Raw genomic sequence first — 22,489 nt, 5'->3', positions numbered from 1 at the left:
CACCCAATGAAGCTTCGGGCAGCAAGGTCCTTAAAATGCCAAATTCTCTGTTTTGCCCTATGCATGGAATGCCTACCTGCTTCCCACCCACCCTTCCCCTCCAGGCCCCTTCTGTTCTGTGTTCCTGGGAGCACCCTGCAGGCAGCTGTTCAGGCGGTCACACACAGAAGCAGTCCACTGTTTGCCCAGCTCAGTTTTCCAGGGCATGGCACACCTCTCCCTGGCCTGAGCCTCCTACCCGGCAACCCTACAAACAATGCCCTCTTTCCACCCGCTGTTAACAATTTCAAAATAGCTTTCCCCTCCACGGGCACTGCAATGCAGTAGCCACTGACCTAACTACCGTCCTCTCAGGCCGTGGTCATCTCCAGCAGACCCCTCACCACCGAGCCCTGAATTCAAACAGGATGAGCAGCCAACTCGGACTGCTCCGATTTCACCAGGCTCACGGTTCACAGAGGAAATCCCTACCTGACCCGTCGATCGGCCCGAAACTTCAACATCTTTTTGGAAGCTCCGTCCCCAGGTCGGCAGCCTCAGAGGAGCCACCAGCCACCCTGCGGCTACCATCCCTCCGAGAGAGAAGGAAGTCCTTGGTTCCAACTCTTAAGGCTGTGGCAGAGACGCGGGGCGAGCTGGGGCAGGCTTCATGGGTTGCCCTTTCTCCCGGTTCTAGCACTGGAGAACAGGGACGGGGCTCCCTCTGGGCCACGGGAGGGGTAGCCCAGGTGCCCTAGGGGGCCTGTGGCTTCCTAGCATTCGCCTGTGATGCTACAGTTAGAAGGCCGGAGAGACAGAATAAATGAAGAGAGGACCTCCTCCCGGTTCACGTTCCCAAGAAGGAAAAGCAGAAATGGAGAGAGGCATGCACGGAGCAGGTGTACAGCTTCCAGGTAGTCCGACCTCACTGAGCTAAGGACACTGAGCAGCTGGGCGGGCGGAGGAGCATGGGCTGCATTCCCATCTGCACGGAAACTCATGCCAGCCCGACCTGCAGGGAGACGGTGTTCCAGCCTCTCCAGCTCCGAGCCCAGACACGGGCTCTGGGGCTGCAAACCAACTTGCTTCTCAGAGACCTTCCAAGCCCTTCTGAGGGTTAAAGCAAGCTTCAGGTTCATTGGCTGTTACTGTTGCTGTTGCTGAGAAGCTGAGGAGAACTGAAGTCTCCGTTCCTCTCCCTCAGCCTGCCCAGCTTTCATCTGTGCAGACAGGAGCACGATGATGCGTGAAGCGGCTCCGCACCCGGCCTGACAACACTCCCCTCTCCAGTTGCTTGCCCTCCGAGTTGCACTGGCCCAGCTGGTAAGAAGCTGGGATATATGCGGCCCCCAGTGGGATGGGCGGGATGTTTGTGGAGCCCCAGCTGCTGGCAAGGATCAGCTTCCTTACTCAAAAGTGGAAGGAAACCTTCCTCCCAAGGCTGGTGAGGAAGAGGGCAGGGAACGGGGCTCGAGGGGGGGTCATTGTATATCTATTGCTGCATATCTTCCCAGATGCAAGATGACAAATTCCAGCTGGTAATTGTCAAATCTGCTCGGCCGCCAGGAGGTCTGCATGGATGTTAATTGCCCCGAATAGGTCAAAGCTAGTCAAATCTCCTCTTTCTCACTGTCCTCCGTGCTTTAGGATGCTTGGGCTGCAAGGCCTTCTGAAGGTCACCTCCTCATCCCCCTGCCTCCAGACAAGCTTATTCTCTTATCAGTCCTTGTAAGTGCCTTGGAGGTTTGCAGAGGATTCCAGCAAAGGAGGACCCAGGCTCGAGGTCCTTCTAAACAGCCAAGCTGCTCTTTCTGACGCTGTTTCAGCTTCCTCTGCCTTCTACTGCTTCTACTTCACGTGGCAGATTCCGTTCTGACCAAGGTGCTTCTTTTCGCAGCACCGGGCATTCTGTTGACATCATAGTCTGTTGTTATGGCAACTGTGTGATATCACAGCAGACACTCAAAGGGCTGGGCTGATCTAATTGTTTGGACTGAGGTCAGAGGAACAATGGGATCAGTAAACAGAAAAATAAATGGACAACATTATTATTTAACCCGTGAAGGGATGAGCTGGCCAGGTGTAACCGGGGTCACGGCTGTTGATATTTAAACGGCTCATCCTAAATCCAAAAGGTCAATATATTCAGCCATTTAGTGAGGCTTTGGTCAATGATTTATCTTGGTGACAGGAGGCCTAAGATCCGGGCTTGAACCTATTTCTAGTTAATTGAGCCAGAACCTTCTCCAGACGCCTTCTTGAGTTCCCTGTCTGCTCACCATAGGTACCCAATAAAGTTTTGTTGAATGTACAAATGAACAGATAAAAAAGACTCCCATGCTCCGGTGTCATTTTTAGCCGCCTGCGTTTGAAGGCTGATATTCTATTACCAAAGGCTTCCCTATCTTAGCTCTCTCTTACAATTAATTACTTCCTCTCCGGGAGGGAAGCTCTGTTTCTGTCCCTTCGCCCCCTCACTCGGCTTCCCTGACTGGCTCCCCCTGAATATATAGCTTGGCTTTCATCCATCTTCATTAAGAGGAGAAGAAAATTAAACTCATCTGAACAGGAGGAAAGGGGGGGGGGTGCACTGGGAAAATGAGTCTTCTTCCTCTAGGAGGCAAAAATATCCCCCTTCTCTTCGAGCTGAGCTCAGGGGCCTCCCACAGCTTTGCTCAAGCTAAATTACTTCTCTGACACCGCGTGAGGCTATCACAAGGGAGTGGAGATGGGGGGCACAGGCTCCTGGGCACCGAGAGCCCCTAAGTCCTCGGGGTTAAGTCAGAACACAGAACAGTAAGCCTGGCTGGTGTTCCTCACCATCACCCTGCACAGAATGACAGGTTTTCATTTTAAGTAAGACAGCAGGAAAAAATTACCAGGTATAGAATGCTTTTTTTTTTTAAAAAAAAAAAAAAAAAGGAAACCATTTTCTTCCTCCTCTTTACTTCCTTTGGGGATGTCAGAAAGCTTCCCCTTCTCAAGGGCAGATGCCTAAGACCAGAGCCAAGGTGACCTTTCAAATTCCGCTCCCTCAAAAGTGAGAAACTCAGGAAGGAAAGACTTGAATGGCAGAAGAAAGAGCATCTTTGATTTCCAGAGTTGCCCAGGAGGCGGTCACTTCTCTACTGGACCAAAAGCTCACTAGGGCATGCCCATGAGCGGACAGGGAACTGGGCAAGTCAGTCTTCGCATGGGACACGTCGAGTCTGCAGTATGGCCTCACCTGTTTAGCCCTTAGTTTGCTCGTGGGCAAACAAGGCCTCTTCTAATTCTATGAATTAATCCCTGCAAACTTTCAATGTGGAATATTTCATGCACGACAGAGGATGGCTGTAAACATTCTGCTCGAAAACAACCAAGAAATATGCTGGGTGCCAGCGTGAGAGTGGGGAACCCAATTAGAGAACAGCATCAAGATTGGGGGGGGGGGGGCGTTCCACAAGGACCAAGACACATTCCCTCCACCTCATCAGGGCACTTCTGTGGTTCAAGACATCCTCGGCTTCTACGTGGTGTGCACCTGGCACCATACAGTTAAAACCAGAATCTTCATGGCCCTGAGCAAGCATGCATGCACACAAGCATGTGCACACACACACACACACACACACACACACACACACACACACACACACACACACACACACACACTACTCCCAGGGTAGCTGTCCAAGACTCCCACTGTGATAAATACTGGAAACCTAAGGAATATATACCACTCCTTCTACCCCACTACCAAGCAGCTTCATTTCCACAGACCCTGAGAATCTGCTGACAGAATCAGCTTCGGCCATGCTTCCCCTACGCTCAGAATGCCCATCACCAGCACTGAAGTTCATAGGTGGCGAGGAGAGCTGGGGAGGGGCAGGGGACTAGCCCTCCCGATTCCTGCTGTCTCCCAGCCAGCAAATTCCAGTGGGGCCTGATGGCGGTAGGGAGGGGGTAGGGGGTAAGGGGGGGGGGAATCTGCAGCTCACAAAGGGAAGCTTGGCTCTTGCTCTGTTTCCCTGTCTGGGTCTCATCATTACTGTCAAAGAGCCTTATCTGCCCCAGCATTCTGTCCCAATTAAAAACCAGACCAGTTTCCAACTCTCTAGACTGCTGGATTCCTGGCACTCCCTGGCTGTCCTGGAGAAAACACTTTCCTAGTCAACCACTCCACCCAGGAGCCCCTGCTCTACCTACAGCTTCTGTAACAAGAAGAAACAGGGGGGTCAGGGCCCAGGCAGCACCTCTGGGGGTTTCCAGGTGGAAAGAGCCCCCATTCCACAACACCATCCCTCCCCTCTCCATCTGCAGGGCAAAATACTAGTTCCAAGGTGCCAGGAACAGCTCCAGCTGTCTCCTCTCACTGGCTTGCCCTTGTTTCTCCTTTCTTTTCTGCCCTTGCTCCAATCCTGCTTTTGATGTTATTTCCAGTATGGTATGAATAGTGTGCCCACCCCCCAATCAAGTTTGGAACACCCTAACATGCCAGGACCCTGGATTGAGCGTCCGGAGGACAGGACCCAGTACCTGCTCCTGCCCGTTTCTCTCTAGTCTTACAGCCCCACTCCAACCTGAGTGGGCAGGAGCACGTTCCCCGCCTGTGGTGGCCAGAGAAGGGAGGGGATGCCAGAGAAATTCGCTGAGCTCGGTCCCTGCCATAGGAAAGGGTGTGGGCTCAGTTACGAGGTGGGCACACATGGGGAGCACCAGTCAGGGCCCTGGGTGTCCTCCCTTCCAGCCCCGCAGCTGTCCTCCTGTCTTGTGGCATGGTCAGCTTATTCCTACCATAGGAGAGGGGCCAGTCCAGGGCACAGAACAGAACATTCTCCTCTTCAATTAGGGCAGAAAGAAATTATACAGACGAACTCATGCAACTCTCCTACCCCATACGCCTCAAATTACCTTGTCTTTAAATCAGTTCTTTTACTTGGTGGATTCTAGCTGTCTTTTGAAGGTAACCTGGGCAGGTGATCAGTGTCACTCCTCTCTGTTAGCAGATGAAGAGCTGGTTGTCACACCCCTCTAGGGTCAAGCTAGCCTCTCTGGCCAGTGCCTGGGACCTGGCTACCTCTCCATAACACAGAGCCCAGGAGGTTAAACCTGGCCACAGGTCCCGCCACAGCACCTGGCCAGCATCCTCTCCGGCCAGTGATGACTGTGCACAATTCCAGGGGCGGAGGCGCCTGACTGTAAGTGTTCAAACACTGATGACCGGTCAAGTTGGTGAGAACCACAGTCTGTCCTGGGACCCAGGAGCCACTCGGCACAGAATAGGGCATGTCCCCCTATCCCAGCCCAGGCTAGAGAAGTGGAGTGTGCCCGCTCTCACGGTCCCCACACCATGTCGTGGTTCCTGTTGAGACAAGGAGAAGAATGGAGAGGAAAGAAAGCTACCTGCAACCCCAAATCCCCACTTTCCTCCCCATGGCCTTCCTGAGGAGCCAAGCCAGATAACGGCAGGGGAAGGCAGGTTCGTTCCCCACCCACCCTCACCCCAGCTTCCTCCTTTCTCTTCTCCTGTCTCCCCATCCTTTTCCTTGGCCTCCAGGGTGGCTTTTCCCAACAGTCAGCAGGATTCGCAGGGGTGACAGGGCAGAGCAGTAATTAATTAGGCTTCTTCCCTTCCCTCTGGGTTGAATCTCAAACTCTTGCCCTTCAGAGACTGAGGGCAGTATGCTTCTGCTTCCGGGTCTACTGAAGGTCACCCACACCATATCTCTCCATTCCTAACTCAGCAGATCTGGTTCTGGTGTCCCACAGGGATCGGCATCCCCACGCAGCCTGCCTCATGGGAAGGAATTTCACAGGGAGGGTTTGGACAGTAACCAGCCAGACTGATAGTCTTGCTTCCACATCCTCAGAAGCACCCCGTGTCTTCTTGTTTCCCATCCAGCAGCGTGAGGCTGTCAAGCTGCTCCATGCCTCGTTTTTACAATAAAACGACAGTTGTGAGTGATGCCTTGTTCCACAGGTGGCTCAAACTTCCCACCAGACAGGACAGCAGAGGAAAGACAGGCTGTACCGCCACGAATGGGAGACAGAACAAAGAAAATGGAACTCCTGCTGTGTGGTCGGTGCCCTGGACTGAGGCAGGTAAGGCCGGGGGCAGAGTCGGGAGGTTTACTGTCCTGGCCACAGTGACCGGCAGAGCAGCAGTCTCCGTGGGCTCTACCGTCAGCCTCTCGGCATACCTCATTCCCCAGCCAAGGAGGCGCACAGTTGGGTGGTAGACTGGTTCATGAGGCTCTGAGAATGCTCAACAAGAGTCACAAACCCTTCAGTGCTAACACCTGTCAGCTACAGGCCTGGAGACGACGCCTGATGTGGGGTGGGGTGATGATGCCTGGGTGCAGGGGGAAGTTAGAACAGTCACCTACTCCCCGCCCACGGCCCAAGTCTTTAGGACTGTGCCCCAAATCCTCACCTCCTGCACAGAGCTGAACACATGTTTGGTGGGGTAATGGGACAGGGACCCGTGTTGCTCTGCAGATTGCTAAAGGGGGGCAGGATGCTCAGCATCCCACCTGCTTCTTGCTCCTTCCTCTGGCCAGCAGGCTCTGACTGGTCACAAAGCTGAGATGGTTACATAGTCATAAGTCTTCTAGAACTAGCAGGCAGGAGCCTAGACAGCTGCTCCTAGAGGGAGGAGCCTCTTACATGATGGTACATGAGGACCGGATGGGAGGAGCCTCCTACATGATGGTACATGAGGACCGGATGGGAGGAGCCTCCTACATGATGGTATGTGAGGACCAGATGGGAGGAGCCTCTTACATGATGGTATGTGAGGACCAGATGGGAGGAGCCTCCTACATGATGGTACATGAGGACCGGATGGGAGGAGCCTCCTACATGATGGTACATGAGGACCGGATTGGAGGAGCCTCCTACATGATGGTATGTGAGGACCGGATGGGAGGAGCCTCCTACATGATGGTATGTGAGGACCGGATGGGAGGAGCCTCCTACATGATGGTATGTGAGGACCAGATAGGAGGAGCCTCCTACATGATGGTATGTGAGGACTGGATGGGAGGAGCCTCCCACATGATGGTACGCGGGGACCAGATACCAAGGCAGGGGATGAAGGTGAGGTTGTAGCTGTCACTGCCAGTCTGTGAGACTTCACTGAGGAACTTCAGCCTGAGGCTGGGAGTGGTAGGGCAAGGGAGCATGCAGATGGGTGGTGGGGAGTTCCGACTACCTCCTCCTGCAAGGAGAGAGGGGTTTGGAACTTTCTATGCCCCCTGGCAGCTTGCCAAGGGCAGAAGTATCTTTCTGTCTCACTGATGTAAGGGAGCTACTGTAAGAGCTGGAACAAGAGTCACTCTCGGAACCAGCCAGAATGCCTGTATCCAGGATGGCCCCTGTGGGCTGAGAACAACACTCACGTGACTTCAAAGTGACTTAACCCACTTTGCAACTCTAGGATTCAGCTTTTCGTTCTGTAACACAGAGCTGTAACCAGGGATGCTGGGAGGATTAAATAAGATCATATAGTTAAAGCACTCTGGAGGGAGCTTGTGCATATCAGCTGCTCAGTTAGTGGCTGGTGCGTCCATCATGAATAAAGGAAACAGCACCCCACATCTGCACCATCTGGTCTGATAGTCAGTCACTACAGCGTCCTGTTCTGAGATATTTGTACACTGTGTGAAGGTGTATTGCTGTGATTGGGGTAATAAAAAGCTAAACGTCCAATAGGTAGGCAGGAGGCCTAGGGGAGACTTCCAGGCAGAGAGGAATGCTGGGAGGGAAAAAGGCCTAGGGGTCGCCAGCCAGACACAGAGGAAGCAAGACGTGCAGGAGGAGAGGGAATGGCCACCAACCACATGGCAGGGTGTAGATGAACAGAAATGGGTTAATTTAAGTGATAAGAATTAGTTAGGAACAAGCCTAAGCTATAGGCTGAACTTTCATAATTAATAAGAAGTCACAGCCGGATGGTGGCAGCACACGCCTTTAATCCTAGCACTCGGGAGGCAGACCCAGTTGGATCTCTGTGAGTTCGAGGCCAGCCTGGTCTACAGAATGAGATCCAGGACAGACAGGGCTATGCAGAGAAACCCTGTCTTGGGAAAAAAAAAAAAAAGAAGTTGTCATGTCAATATTAGGAGGCTGGTGATCCAATGATAGTCCAACAAGGAAGCTTGCTACATAGTGGCACCCCACATCTGTACCATCAGGCAAGAAAGTTACTACAGCACCCCACATCTGTACCATCAGACAAGAAGGTTACTACAGCACCCCACATCTGTACCATCAGACAAGAAGGTTACTACAGCACCCCACATCTGTACCATCAGACAAGATAGTTACTACAGCACCCCACATCTGTACCATCAGACAAGATAGTTACTACAGCACCCCACATCTGTACCATCAGACAAGATAGTTACTACAGCACCCCACATCTGTACCCTCAGGCAAGACAGTTACTACAGCACCCCACATCTGTACCATCAGGCAAGACAGTTACTACAGCACCCCACATCTGTACCATCAGGCAAGACAGTTACTACAGCACCCCACATCTGTACCATCAGACAAGACAGTTACTACAGTACCCCACATCTGTACCATCAGACAAGACAGTTACTACAGCACCCCTCATCTGTACCATCAGACAAGACAGTTACTACAGCACCCCACATCTGTACCATCAGACAAGATAGTTACTACAGCACCCCACATCTGTACCATCAGACAAGATAGTTACTACAGCACCCTACACCTGTACCATCAGGCAAGATAGTTACTACAGCACCCCACATCTGTACCATCAGGCAAGATAGTTACTACAGCACCCCACATCTGTACCATCAGGCAAGATAGTTACTACAGTACCCCACATCTGTACCATCAGACAAGATAGTTACTACAGTACCCCACATCTGTACCATCAGGCAAGACAGTTACTACAGCACCCCACATCTGTACCATCAGACAAGATAGTTACTACAGTACCCCACATCTGTACCATCAGGCAAGATAGTTACTACAGTACCCCACATCTGTACCATCAGGCAAGATAGTTACTACAGTACCCCTCATCTGTACCATCAGGCAAGACAGTTACTATAGCACCCCACACCTGTACCATCAGACAAGATAGTTACTACAGTACCCCACATCTGTACCATCAGGCAAGATAGTTACTACAGTACCCCTCATCTGTACCATCAGGCAAGACAGTTACTACAGCACCCCACATCTGTACCATCAGACAAGATAGTTACTACAGTACCCCACATCTGTACCATCAGGCAAGATAGTTACTACAGTACCCCACATCTGTACCATCAGACAAGATAGTTACTACAGTACCCCACATCTGTACCATCAGGCAAGATAGTTACTACAGTACCCCACATCTGTACCATCAGGCAAGATAGTTACTACAGTACCCCACATCTGTACCATCAGGCAAGATAGTTACTACAGTACCCCTCATCTGTACCATCAGGCAAGACAGTTACTATAGCACCCCACACCTGTACCATCAGACAAGATAGTTACTACAGCACCCCACATCTGTACCATCAGACAAGACAGTTACTACAGCACCCCACATCTGTACCATCAGGCAAGATAGTTACTACAGCACCCCACATCTGTACCATCAGGCAAGATAGTTACTACAGTACCCCACATCTGTACCATCAGGCAAGATAGTTACTACAGTACCCCACATCTGTACCATCAGACATGATAGTTACTACAGCACCCCACATCTGTACCATCAGACAAGATAATTACTACAGCACCCCACACCTGTACCATCAGACAAGACAGTTACTACAGCACCCCACATCTGTATCATCCTGTCTGATGGTCACTAGTCATACTTAGATTTTTGGTAACTTTTAAAAACACTAACATTTCAGTACCTCGGGCTAGCCACATTTCACTGAGACTTCGTATCCATGGAGGCTGCAGTCCTAGACAGAACAGCCATGGGCCATTTCATCACAGAACTTTCTGTCAGAGAGCACTGACCTAGTCCTCTGAGCCACCAACATTTTTGGATTTTGTGAGACAACTCCAAACCACTTCATCCTTCCAGCAATGAGTATGTGTTCAGAATCCTCAGAAATACAAGGCCTGTGGCAATCCTGAACTACACCAACAAGAATGGGAAATTTGCCCCCAATTACAACAGAAAGTTAAAAATTAAAAATCAAGGCTGGGCACAGTGGCATACCCACACTTTACAGACAACACACCTGCAATCCCAGCACTTGGGAGATGGAGGCAGAAGGATCAGGATTAAGAGTTCATAGTCAGCCTTGAACAGAAATCCCATTTTAAAAAAATCAAACGACACATTCTAAAATCCAATTAAAGCTGACATAGCTTTAATCTCAGCAGAGGCGGGGCAGGAGGTTCTCTGTGAGTTCAAGGCCAGCCTGGTCTACATAGTGAGTCCCTGCCTTGAAAAAAAAAATCCAATTACAATGAATTGTAATGATCCATTGGCTTTTAAATCAATGCATTAAGACTCCCCAGTCCGAAATTATCATCACCAAGAGCCCTTTTGGCATAGGGCCAGAGGGACACACTTGGAAAAGAGTCTAATAATGGAAGGAGATGGGGAGACGCAAGATGGAGCAAGAAACAGAGGACTTATCTAGAGACAGAGGAGACTGATTGGTCCTCGCTCCAGCCTCCCTTTTCCTGCTGGGAGCAGCCAGCCTCCAGCTAATGTTGATGGGGAAAGGGCCTCCTGCAGCCTTTGGTCCAAAGAGAAAGGACCTGGAGGGAGTCAGAGAGAGGAGCCCCACCAGATAGGCAGTCTGGGGATTCTCCCTTGCACCTCCCTCCCCGACCCCTGCTCCCATCCAGACCTGGAGCCCTCCAGAGTCACCAGTGACACAACCTGCAATCTATTCAAAAACAAAAAGTGTAGGAAGCAGGTGCCGCCGGGGATAAACACAGGAGGGTAGGGAAACAGTCTCAGAGGAGAAAATGGTCTCCTAGAAATAGTGCCCAGGTCACTTCCCGGTGCTTCCCAGTCAGGACAGATGTCAGCCTTGGTCAGGTGAGTCCACCCACCCCTACCTGTTGGAGCAATTCCGCAGCTGCTGACAGACCCAGTAAAAACACAGGGCTCTGGCTCACAGCTCAAGCTCAGAAACCAAGCAAGAGGTCTTCTGAGCATCTGTGGGGAGCCCACAGGTGACATCCATCCCACTGGGTACAGCAGCTCTTCTGAAGTCCCCTGAGAGTGCTAGTTAGAGGCTGTCTGGCTGCATGTGTGGCTGGTGATCTGAATACAAGGCACACAGGGCCTGCCTGGCCATTCCTTCCCTAAATTCTACTTCCCCCTCTTTCTTGGCCTCAACTGCCCAGAAACTTGGCTCCTTGTGCTCTTGGCCTCCTGGGTCTAGTGGCCAGCACCTCCCTCCTATTGTCCTGGTTTCTGTTTGCCTCCTGGAAACCCCACCAGAAGGAAGCATTACAGCAAAGCCACCCAGGGCCGACTTTGCCCTGTCTCTCAAGTCTGCATTCAAAACCAGCATGGCAAGTGCCCTGTCCCGACGACGGTCCCTGTGCAGGTGGAACCAGCAGAGCCATTATGTCATCTAATCATTTTCCTCCCCAGAGAGACAAGGGAGACAAAAGAGCGCTTAGCAAACGGGGTGTGTGTGTGTGTGTGTGTGTGTGTGTGTGTGTGTGTGTGTGTGTGTGTCAACATTTCTTCTTTGGTGACAATTCTTTTAAAATCATATGACCACATAAGAGTCACACACACACACACACACACACACACACACACACACACACACACACACACACACACAATCTGCTGAGCAGGCAGCGCACCCATTGCCTCCCACAAAGCCAAGAACTTTTGTCCATACCCCTGGTCACGTTACCAGAAGGTGTCAAAGAACATAATTGTAATGGAGGGTGAGGGGACACCCCCCCCCTCCAAAAGGAAGCTCACGGGTGAGAAGGACAAACCTCAACGCCAAAGATTGGCTCACTTCTTTTTTTCTCTGAGACTTCAGGTTTGCTGCCAAATGACAACTTTGTCTTTTTACTGAGTGACCAGCCAGTCCATCCCCAATCCTGCCTCTCTTCCACGGCTTACTCACTGTGATCTTTACAAGAATACTGTCCCCATCTGCCACGGCTGTGTCCCCGTGAGCCTGCTCTGCTCCGAGCTCCTGGCCCCCTCTGGAGACAATGGCTCAGAGAGGGACAAGGCGAGGAAGAGCGCAGCTTTGTGCACAGGGTGGCTCCATGGAACCATTGTTTCCTCCACAGGTCAGGCCCAGCAGCTGCTTCCACTGTAGGGCTGAGGAGCCCCCCCTTAGCTGAGAACCCTTCTGAAGACGTCCTTCTCATAAAAGGGGGTGAGCCTCCAGTCCGGCCCCGCTGAAAATTTGTTTCTGGCGTGACAAAAGCCCCCTCTGGCTGAGAAGCAGCCAGAGCTTCCTCCTCTGTTCCAGAACCACACGGACAAACATACACCAAAAGCAATAGCCACTTACTCACCAGCTCGGCTCTGTTCCCTAGTCTCTCTGCGGCCTCTAACTCGGCCTCCTTTCACACTCAGGCACAGGGAAAGGTCTCCCTTTAATACCCAGCAGGTCCCTGTGGAAAGCAATCATTAACAGCCACACATGCTGATGGACCTTAACCCCTTCAGTGCTGGGCTGCCAAAATCCAGCTGGTGGACTGTCCTGCGCCTAGCCCTAAAGCAAACGGCAACTCTTAGCTTGCTACCCCTCTACCTTCATAAGGCTGCTGCCTCCCCATGTGGAGAGCCAGCCTGTAGTCCCACCCAGGCCTCCTCACCTAATTGGAGCACGCCTACAACCTGAGGCGCTTAACTCTGGCACGATGCCCAATTGGATGAGCCCACATTATGAAATATTTGCCAGGCAGGCCAATAGAGGAGCCAGGATCCGGGGGAGGGATGATATTTTTATTTATTCCTGGAGGAGGGTGTGCAGACGAAAGTAGTCATAGCATCCGTAGCCCTGGGACAGAGGCAGAGAGAAGGCCACCTCAGACCCCAGGACGTCTCTAGCTGCTCGAAGACCAGAATCCTGGGGGACCCCTAAGCAGTTGAGCCCTTGCTGCTGAGCTAAAGTGTTCTTCTTCCTCCTCCTCTTCCTCTCCTCCTCATTTCTCTGCCCTGCTCAGGAGTTTGGAGAGGAGAATTAGTATACACTAAGAATGAGAAGCTCCAACAGGCAAAGACCCGTGTGAGCACAGATATTCTCTGTATTCTAAGGCTGCAGAAACCATTTGTGCATCTTTGGAGCATACAGGTGAGAGGCGGGCAGGTTTGGGTAGAGACAAAAACCCCGCTTTTTCTCTTTAAACATAGGTAACTGATTTAAGGAACTCTGAAGCATAGAAGTGTCTCCATGTAGGACACATGCAAATCGATGCAGATAGGCGCAAATGAGCAGCTTCGTGCCTGCCGCGTGTCAGCGTGTCAGGGCGAGTCCTTGCCAGGGTTTTCCTAGTTTGAGGAAGAAATCGGGTAGTCTCTAGCTCAGCCTTGAGGCTGAGGCAGGAGACAGAGCATCTCACGAGAGAACAACAGATGCGATGGGCATACACTTACTGAACATTTACGGCAGAGTGGCTCTATGTAAAGGCTACTTGAGGGCTTTGCCATGAGCATAAATAAAATACCATAGGATAGTAGAATACAAGTGCTCTCTGCCATGCACACACGGCTGGCATGACTAGCTGGGAACCTCAGCCAGCCAGCTTTAGCAACTGGCCCTTTTCTTATCACCTTGGTTCCTGTTTGCCTATCAGTAGGCCAGCCACAGTGGCTCAGGACCCTCATTCAGAACTGCCAGGGGGCCTTATCTTATCTTTGCTAATGCCTTCCCAGTCGCCCGGGAGGCTGGCTCACCCTGGCTTCTTAAAGGGACGACACCACATTCACATCTGCTCCATTTGCCCTCAAAACCACGCGCCGAGATCTGAGTGTTCTGTGCAGGGTTAGAACTTTCTAGGACACCATCCCTCCTCACCCTTTACCTTCATGGCTGCCTCAGGGCCGCTCCTGAAGAGATTTAGAACACAGAAAGATGCCAGTGTTTTTTATGTTTATGGCATCGGGCAGACATCCAGCGCCTGAGGGGGAACTGAGGCTGAAGCAGGGAAGGGAGAGGATATAATGTTAGTTCTATTTCCATATGCTAGCAACAAGCAATGAAAACACTTATAGTAGGGGGGAGAATATTAAATGCTTAAGGCTAAGCTTGACAAGAGATGTAAAACCTACGTGCTGAAGAGCATGAAACACTATTGGGAGGAATTAATAAGATCTAAAGAAGGAGAGGTTCTGGGCAGTGGTGGTGCACACCTTTAATCCCAGCACTCGGGAGGCAGAGGCAGGCGGATCTCTGAGAGTTTGAGGCCAGCCTGGTCTACAGATCAAGTTCTAGGACGGCCAGGACTGTTACACGGAGAAACTTTGTCTCAAAAAAAAAAAAAAAGGAGAGATTCTTTTTTTGGGTCAGAGGACAATATTATTAAGACATCTATTCTCCCAATATTTACTATAGATTCGACATAATCCCAATCAAAATCTCTAGTTCCTTATAAAAACCAAGACAAAATCTAAAATTCACATAGAAAAAGACTTAGAATGTTCTAACCAAAAAACCGTAAAAGAAGATAGATCCTTACACTCGGGAGGCAAAGGCGGGAAGATCGCAAGTCTTGGGCAGCCTGAACCAAATGAGACCTTGTCTCGGAAAACCAAAATTTGAGGCTTCAAGTGTAGCTCAGTTGGTAGAACACTTGCCACCCCATACCTCAGGCCCTGGGTTTGATCCCCAGCACTAGGTGGTGCAAGCCTATAATACCAGCACTGGTAGGGGAGGCAGGAGGCGGGAGGCGGGAGGCGGGAAGATGTGAAGTTCAAAGTCATCTTTGGCTACATAACAGATCTGAGGAGCAAAAGTAGATGGGGAAACAGGTGTCAGCACTGCAGATGTAGCTCCATGGTAGAGCGCCAGTCTACCATGAGAAAGGCCCTGGGTTCAAGTCCTGTCACAGAAGAGGAGGAGGAAGTTATTAATGGGGGTACTTAGACTAAGAGTAAAGCCTCAGTAATCAAGACATGGTGATGGTGTTATAAAGATACATACATAAATAAATGGGAAAATAAAACAGAAATTATCATCACCAAGAGCCCTTTCGGCATAGGGCCAGAGGGACACACTTGGAAAAGAGTCTAATAATGGAAGGAGATGGGGAGACACAAGATGGAGCAAGAAAGAGAAGACTTATCTAGAGACAGAGGAGACTGATTGGTCCTCGCTCCAGCCTCCCCTTTCCTGCTGGGAGCAGCCAGCCTCCAGCTAATGTTGATGGGGAAAGAGAAGGGAAGGGCCTCCTGCAGCCTTTGGTCCAAAGAGAAAGGACCTGGAGGGAGTCAGAGAGAGGAGCCCCACCAGATAGGCAGTCTGGGGATTCTCCCTTCCTTCCTTGCACTTCCCGCCCTTACCCCTTGCCCTATAAATAAACCTATCCATTTGTGATCAATTGGTTTTGACCAAGATATAAAGACGATTTCAATACATGGTACTGGACAAGCCATTGGTCCATATTCCAAACAAATAACTACTACCAACAAAAGAACCCTCCTGAGGCTGGAGAGACGGCTCAGCGGCTAAGGAGACTGGCTGCTCTTGCAGAGGATCAGGGTTCGATTTTCCAGCAACCACATGGTTGCTCCCCATCATCTGAAACTCTTGTTCCTTGGAATCTGACGCCCTTTCTGACCTCCAAGGGTACAGGCACACACACTCACACTAGAAATAAATAAACCTTTGGAAAAGAGAATCCCTCTACTCAACCATTAAAAGACAACTTAGAACAGACCATAGACCTAAGCATAGGGGCTAAAAGTACATTTCTAGAAGAAAACATGAGAGACTTTGAAAACATCAGTGACTTTGGAGTTGTCTAAGGTAACTTAACAAACAAAAGACGTTCTTAAAAAGACATTGTTCCAAAAACAAAAGGCCAGTGAAGAGTACCCCCCACACAGAGCTGACTCGAGACTTCCACAAGAACACATAAAGAGCACACGACTTACATGGAGACAGTAAACATCAGCAAAGGAGACATTGGAAGTTTGAACTGAACAACCCTGAGATGTCTTGCACACACACACCCGGCGTGTAGGAGGGCGAGTAGTTTTAAAACAGCTAAACTTGAAAGGCTGGCCAGTGCCCAGTGTGGTCCAGCATGGAGAGGTACTGCTGGGGACAGGAAGGGGGCATCTAAGTGGGGGAAACACTCAAGATGTAGTCACCAAAGAGCACATCCATCCTCCTCCTGCATATGCATGGAGAGAATTTACAGCCTGTGTCTACACAAAGACATACATGCCAATGCTCACAGCACCCTTAAAGGAACAGCTCCAAGCTGCAAAGAGTCATCCACAAACCTGTGAGCACACATGATCCACCGGGAAGGATGCCACTCAACAAGAGAACAAATTACTCATATACAATGAAGCGAATTAGATGGATCTCAAAATAATTACGCTGAGTGAAGGAGCCCAGGCCTTCCAAAGGAGAATACACACTGTAAGAGTCTATGACAAAATACCTTAAAAACTGCAAGCTAATCTGCAGTGGCAGAAAGAAGATCAGTGTGGCCTGAGGACAGGGTGGAGCAAGAATTACAAATGAGACAGGAAGCAATGTGAGGGAGGGATGGGGACTTTTTTTCTGTCTTCTGGCTAAACCAGAGACTGAACCTAACTAAGGCCTTTGACTGAGCCAGATCTCCAGCCCTTTATTGTCTTAATTGTTGCAGGAAGATCACAAATTTGGGTCCAGCCTGGGCTACATAGTGAAACCATATCCCTTAAATAAGGCAAAAAAAAAAAAACCCTCACAAAATGCATTATTTTAGCCTCTAAATCTATGCCATTTATGTCAACTATAACTCAGTAAAATTTAAAAGAAGAAAAGCCTTCACTTGAAAAAGCTTGAGACAAAACTTCCTCTTAACGTATACCTTACATTTTAGGTGTGGATGGAGCTTGGAAATGGGATAGGTAGGCAGGATCCAGCCTTCCTTTGCTAGTGGCCTCTTCCCTCATTCGGAAGTGGCCCTGAATAGCAGGGATGGGCAGGGGTCCTTATCAGCCCGTGTTTTTCTCATGGCTTTGCAGCAATTAACCCAGGCAAGCCCAGATGCAGGGCACATAAAAATAAAGGAGTGCTTGTTTACGACAGAAGAGGAATGTCAAACACAACCTTATGATTCAGCAGACATCCACCCCTATTTCCTTTGATTCCTTTATGATCCATGAGGCTGGCAGGAAAGTATTTAATTAGCTCGACTCTAATCTAAATGAACACAGAAATAAGGGGCCGGTGAGGTGGTTCAGTGGGTAAAGGCACTGGCTGTGCAAGCCTGATGACCTAAGTTTGGTCCCTGGAACCCAGGTAAAGGTGGAGGGAGAACCAACTCTGTAAAGATGTCCCCTGACCTCCACATACCACCTTTGGCACACGTGCATGCATCTGCACCCACGCATCATCCACGCACACAGTAATAAGGGACAAATGAACCAGCCTGACTCCACAGCCCTGAGAAGTCAAGGGTCTTGAGTGAAACAACCTACCTTGGGATCTTTTCAGTTGCAGTCTTCCTCCTAGCCAAAGGACCTGTCCTCGGCCAAGGCTGCCTCTCCCCTGGCTTGGCTCGCAGAGGCCTTGGGGAATGCAGACCCACATCTTATGCTCACTCAGCCTTGGATGGATGTTCCAGGGGAAGTCGGACAACACCCCATGAGCTCTGGTACAAACAGCAGAGGACCCAGCAGGGTGGGAGCTGTGATATCAAGACAGGGAGGACTCGGGGATCCAGGGTCCTAATTAGATCGCACATTTGATGTGAAGAGGGGAAAAGGCCATCCAAACACCACTCCCTAGCCGGAAGTCTAGAGGGTGTGGAAGCAGCTGGAAGCTGTTAGACCCGAGGCTCCCAGCCAAAGGCCTCTGTACCCTTCCTACCCCCCCATCCCCACCCTCCCTCTCTTCTGGCCAGGCAAGAGAACAGCCTCTGGCTGGGAGCCCCACCTTCCTCTCCCTCGTTCTGAGGAGAGGATGCCTGGAAGGAGGAGAGACCAGTCCTGCAGGGCACAGGGGTACAACGGATAAGGGGTACCCCAATCTCAGCAACTAAGATTTATACCGCTCTGCAAATCTGCGGTGGTTGTTTTGCCTCATGGGTGATGGAACTCAGGGCCCCAGGAGTCAAGCAAGGGTGCCACCCTACCACCGCTGCTATGACAATATTTTTCTAAAATAAAAACTAATGTACTCGAAAGGCTTAAGGAACACTGACTGACATGTCATGTCAAGACAGCCATGTATTTGGTGCATCTTCCCGCTGCCTCGGGCACCAATGCGGCCTGGGGTGGCACTGCTGTTGATCCTGACTTAATTTAAAATGGCAAAGGTTTTTCACAGCGTGTCTTTGTTTTTGTTTTAACGTTGTGCTATAACATCTCTCTCCTGGGGGACTGGAGATACGGCACGGCGATTTAGAGCGCTTGTTCTCACACGGCGGCTCACAGCCTTCAATAACTCCAGTTCCCAGGGATGGCTGACATTCTCTTCTGACTTTCATGGGCACCTGGCATGTATGTGGTTCACAGACATGCATGCCAACAAAACATTCATACACAGGGAATAAATAAATCTTTTTAGCGTTGAAAAAAAATAGTCACCTTGTTTGGTGAATTTTTGGCATGCCTCGCCCCCACCCACATTTAAATTTTATGCCTAAGAAGGATGCCTTGATACCACTCTCCTAGGCAACCCAGCTCAGGGATGGGGTAGAGGGGTGGGAGGTGGAAAGACTGGACATGATCACGGAGACCCAGTACAGCCAGTGTATGAGCAACAAAGAGCTGAGGCCGGACAAGGAGAGATGGAGGCGTGGAGATCGCGGAATAGCCTTGAATGCTGTTTTTAGGTTAAGTGTGAAGTGAAATATGGACTGTGTATCAAATAAAATTGTATCAACGTTATGTTTCCAGCATTTGCTAATTGGTCTGCGGTTATGCAAGAAAATATCCTTGTTTTTAAAAGTCCAAAAAAAAAAAAAAAAAAAAAGTCAAAGCTGTCTGACAGCTGTATCAGCCAAACCCGCCTCCTTCTCCAGCTGGCCTTAAGAGGAGGCAAGGGGAGGAAACAGCAAGGACCGGACAAAGGATTGTGGCTAGACATTTCTTCCTGAAACAGGAATTAACTTAACCTGGAACCCCCAAATCTTTCTCCTTCGCCTCACGAAAACCTAACAATCGGCAGAAAAGAAAAAGGAAATGGAGACGCTATCCTGAGCCGCAGCATCTGCCTTCACCCCACACACCCAGGCACCACTGCTCTGCTCCCCACCAAGGAGCCAGGTCAGGTGACCCGCCTCCACTCTGCTAAGGAAGCTGGAGACCTGGAGGAGGGCCCTAGATGGAGCTCAAGCTGCTCTCTTCCAGCTTGGTGTCAATCATGTAGCATGAAATCCCCTTCCTTTGCTCTGTCTGCATGCTAACCCTCTCATTGCACTGAATTTGCATTCGTCTTGAGGTGTGGGGCTCTGGAATAGGCCTCAGTCCTGATCCGAGCTCCTCCAGTTGCTGCCTACAGAATTTTGGGCGAGTGACTCCACTTCTCTCTGTGTTTCATTCCCTCAGCTGTAAAAAGGGGATAGAGAATACCAGGACCTTCACTGATGGGTTTGCCACAGGATTAAATGAGATCACACCAATGGCGAGCTGAAGACAATGGCCAGCACTTAATAAACATTCAATGGATGCCCATGACTGTTACTGTCTGCCTGTTCTGCCTTAACTGTTGGTCCCTCGGAGGTGATGGCCATACTCACTACAAAAGCTCTTGGACTATAACCCTTTAGCACTCTGTCACAGAAAGAGGGATGCTTAAGAAGTGGTCCAAAGCTGGGCGTGGTGGCACATGCCTTTAACACCAGCGGCTGGGGAGGCAGAGGCGGGCTGATCTCTATAAGTCCTAGGCCACCCTAGCCAAGACTACTTAGTGAGATCGTGCAGGGAGAGAGGAAGGGAGGGAGGGAGGGAGAATTGGTCCAAAAGAAGCTATCCATCAAGAGAACACCCAGAGGGTACACGCCTGCAATCCTTCCACTCACTAGGGTGAGACAGGAAGATGACCATGTCTTCACGGCCAGCCTGGACTACATAGAAAGTTCCAGACCAACCAGAGCTACAGTAAGAACCTGTCTCGAGAAAGAAAGGGGGAACAAGGGAGGGAGGTGGAAGAGTAGCCAGAGATCACTAAATCCACTTTGCAATTCAGCCCCCATCTCAGACCAAAGGCTCATCAAAGGTGGAATCTTCTCTTGTCCCCCAGGAGTCAGAATAAGCAATGCCCGAGGGTCTCAAGTGGGACATCTGTCCCAGCAGCGTGTGCACTGGGAGGTGGACACTTCCTGTGTGACCTATCTTACTTGGGTGTTGAAAAGCAAGCCAACCCTAGCAACAGCGTCCCTGGGCAGAGAGAGGCAACTACCAAGTTCCACATTCCGGTGCTTTTGATTGCAACTGCTGTAGTGTGGCCAAGTCCCTGCTCCCGTGGAACGCCGTGGACATGAGAGAAGGAATCCCAGTGCCTCTAGAGTGAATCAGAGGACAGAGGAGGCCATCACCTTACGTGTTTCAGGGACTCCTCTGAGAGCTAACTCCTCACCCGGAACCCTCTCCCCGTCTTAGAGATGCAGATTCAGCTGCGGAGGGTGCATGGCCAGAGAAGAAAAGTGGACAGGTGGAGACGTGCCTTCAGAGCTGAAAAGGGCAGGCCAGAGGCAGGGTGGACAAAGGTCGGGAAGCAGTCCATTTGGCCCAGATGGTCCTTCTGGGACAGAGCCGGAACAGGCAATTTTCTAGCCATAAACAGCCACTCAGAAATCCCCAAACCACACACATGCACACGTGAAGATGAAGGAGGAAACCCAGCTGCTCCCGGGTGAGCTGGGGGGGGGGGGGGGCGCCCGAGGAGGGGAAGGGCTGGACACGTGTGTTGGGTGTTTCCAGACACACTGGTTGCAGGAGCAAATTGGGTTTCCTGAGACCCAAAGCTCGTACAATTTGGGAGGCTGCATATACGGATTTATAAGTTAGACGAGGCTTCGGAGGGAGGGCTCAGTGCTTAGCTCCAGACGTTCATTCTCCCGTGCTTTTTCTGCACACACTCATGCTGGTGCCCCTCTGAGTTCCCCTGCCCCTGGCTCAGCCACAGTTCACTTTCCTCTCTCATCAAGCTTTGCTCAACCCGATTTATTTCTAATGGCAAAGAGCACAGAGACTCTCCACACCTTAGATTAAATCCTGCCCTTCTGCTTAGCCGAGAGTTTGGGGTTTGCACGCTCCCTTCCCTCTCCGGGGTGCGGCACAGCTCAGGGCATCAGGAACTTGCAGGGTAGAGGTCCCCCCCCCACTCCACACGCTTGGCTTTGAGCAGCCCCACCTTCCCCAAAGGGCACTGCAAACCTTCCGAGCTGCCAGGAAGGGTGAAACCACAGTTCCACCCACTGCCTGGCCCCCTGCATTCCAGCCCTGCGCCCAGAGTTTGACCTCCTCTGTGGCTGACTGCAGATATGTTCTATTTTTCAGAAATAGTCCAGCTCACTCCGTGAACCCCTCCAGACCATCTTCTAGTCCATTCTCTCTCCTCTCTCTCTCTCTCTCTCTCTCTCTCTCTCTCTCTCTCTCTCTCTCTCTCTCTCCTCATCTCTCTCTCTCTCCAGAAGAATCAGGCAGAGGAGAAGGAAGAGTTCCTTTCTGCAGCGTCCTTCTACACAGCCCTTAAGGCACAAACCCTAGTGGACCCACCTCCTCCTGTCTGCTTAGTCTGCACACGTGATGGACCAGATGAGGGGCTCCGGGCCTGGAAGAGGAGCACTGGGCAAAGGAAGGAAGCCCTGCACCCCAGAAGCTTCTCCAGTGTTATTCCAGGAGAGTGGGATCAGTGAGCACAAGGCTATTGCCACCCACAAAGCAGTCTCCAGATTCCTTCCTCCCAGCCAAATGAGAAAGTAAAAGTATTCAGAGACTGGTTAGAGATGGAGACAATTCACGTGGACAGCGTCATGGGATTGTCTCCTGCTTACCATACCCATCCTAAGCCTCATGCTGCGACTGGACTGGTCTGGGATACACCGCGGGACCCGTGAGCACATCCTTCTGGAAAAAGCATGACTTGTCTAAAGATGAACTGGTTTTCCCGCACCAGACATTCTTAGAACGAAGACTGAGCCCCTGCAGTTAGTTTCTTTCTCTCCTTCCACCCCAAACTTCCACTCCGGCCAAGCTCAGAGGTCAGCCCAGGAAGGGCTCACGAGGGCAGAGCTTCTTTCTCCCTCAGCTGAGAGAGAAAAATCTGCTTCCCTCGTGAGCCAGAGCGATGCTGGGAGCCAGTTGCCCCATGGTACTAAGGACAAGTTCATCCCTCTCTGGCCTCCATATCTCCGGCAG

General features: G+C 50.8%; 1 protein-coding gene and 1 long non-coding RNA gene across 51 annotated transcripts in view; one reads left to right on the top strand and one right to left on the bottom strand.

Annotated features, from left to right (window-relative positions):
* Nucleotides 1–22,489, bottom strand: part of Plekha6 (pleckstrin homology domain containing A6) — a 139,162-nt gene that overhangs the window by 43,878 nt on the left and 72,795 nt on the right. For 2 of the 50 annotated variants that reach the window (XM_076547405.1, XM_076547408.1), the window contains exon 1: nt 12,475–12,719. The exons of 29 other annotated variants lie outside the window; for them this stretch is intronic. Coding sequence is in view for 12 of the 21 variants with exons in the window: in XM_015986732.3 (XP_015842218.1) it covers nt 472–503 (32 nt within the window). In the remaining 9 variants the exon portion in view is untranslated. Of the gene's footprint in view, nt 1–471; nt 2,005–12,470; nt 12,727–17,602; nt 17,870–22,489 lie in introns of those variants that run through there. 19 more of the 50 variants (XM_076547393.1, XM_076547395.1, XM_076547394.1 and 16 more) reach the window with 16 other exon arrangements.
* Nucleotides 1,190–20,975, top strand: LOC121821250 (uncharacterized). Its single transcript, XR_013043259.1, has 3 exons — nt 1,190–1,302; nt 5,942–6,063; nt 19,676–20,975. It is a non-coding gene; the product is annotated as an uncharacterized LOC121821250 (long non-coding RNA).

Source organism: Peromyscus maniculatus, chromosome 11 (genome assembly GCF_049852395.1).
Source record: "Peromyscus maniculatus bairdii isolate BWxNUB_F1_BW_parent chromosome 11, HU_Pman_BW_mat_3.1, whole genome shotgun sequence".
Taxonomy (NCBI): domain Eukaryota; kingdom Metazoa; phylum Chordata; class Mammalia; order Rodentia; family Cricetidae; genus Peromyscus; species Peromyscus maniculatus.
The sequence above is the reverse complement of the archived record's forward strand: the minus strand, read 5'-3'. Positions and strand labels throughout refer to the sequence as shown.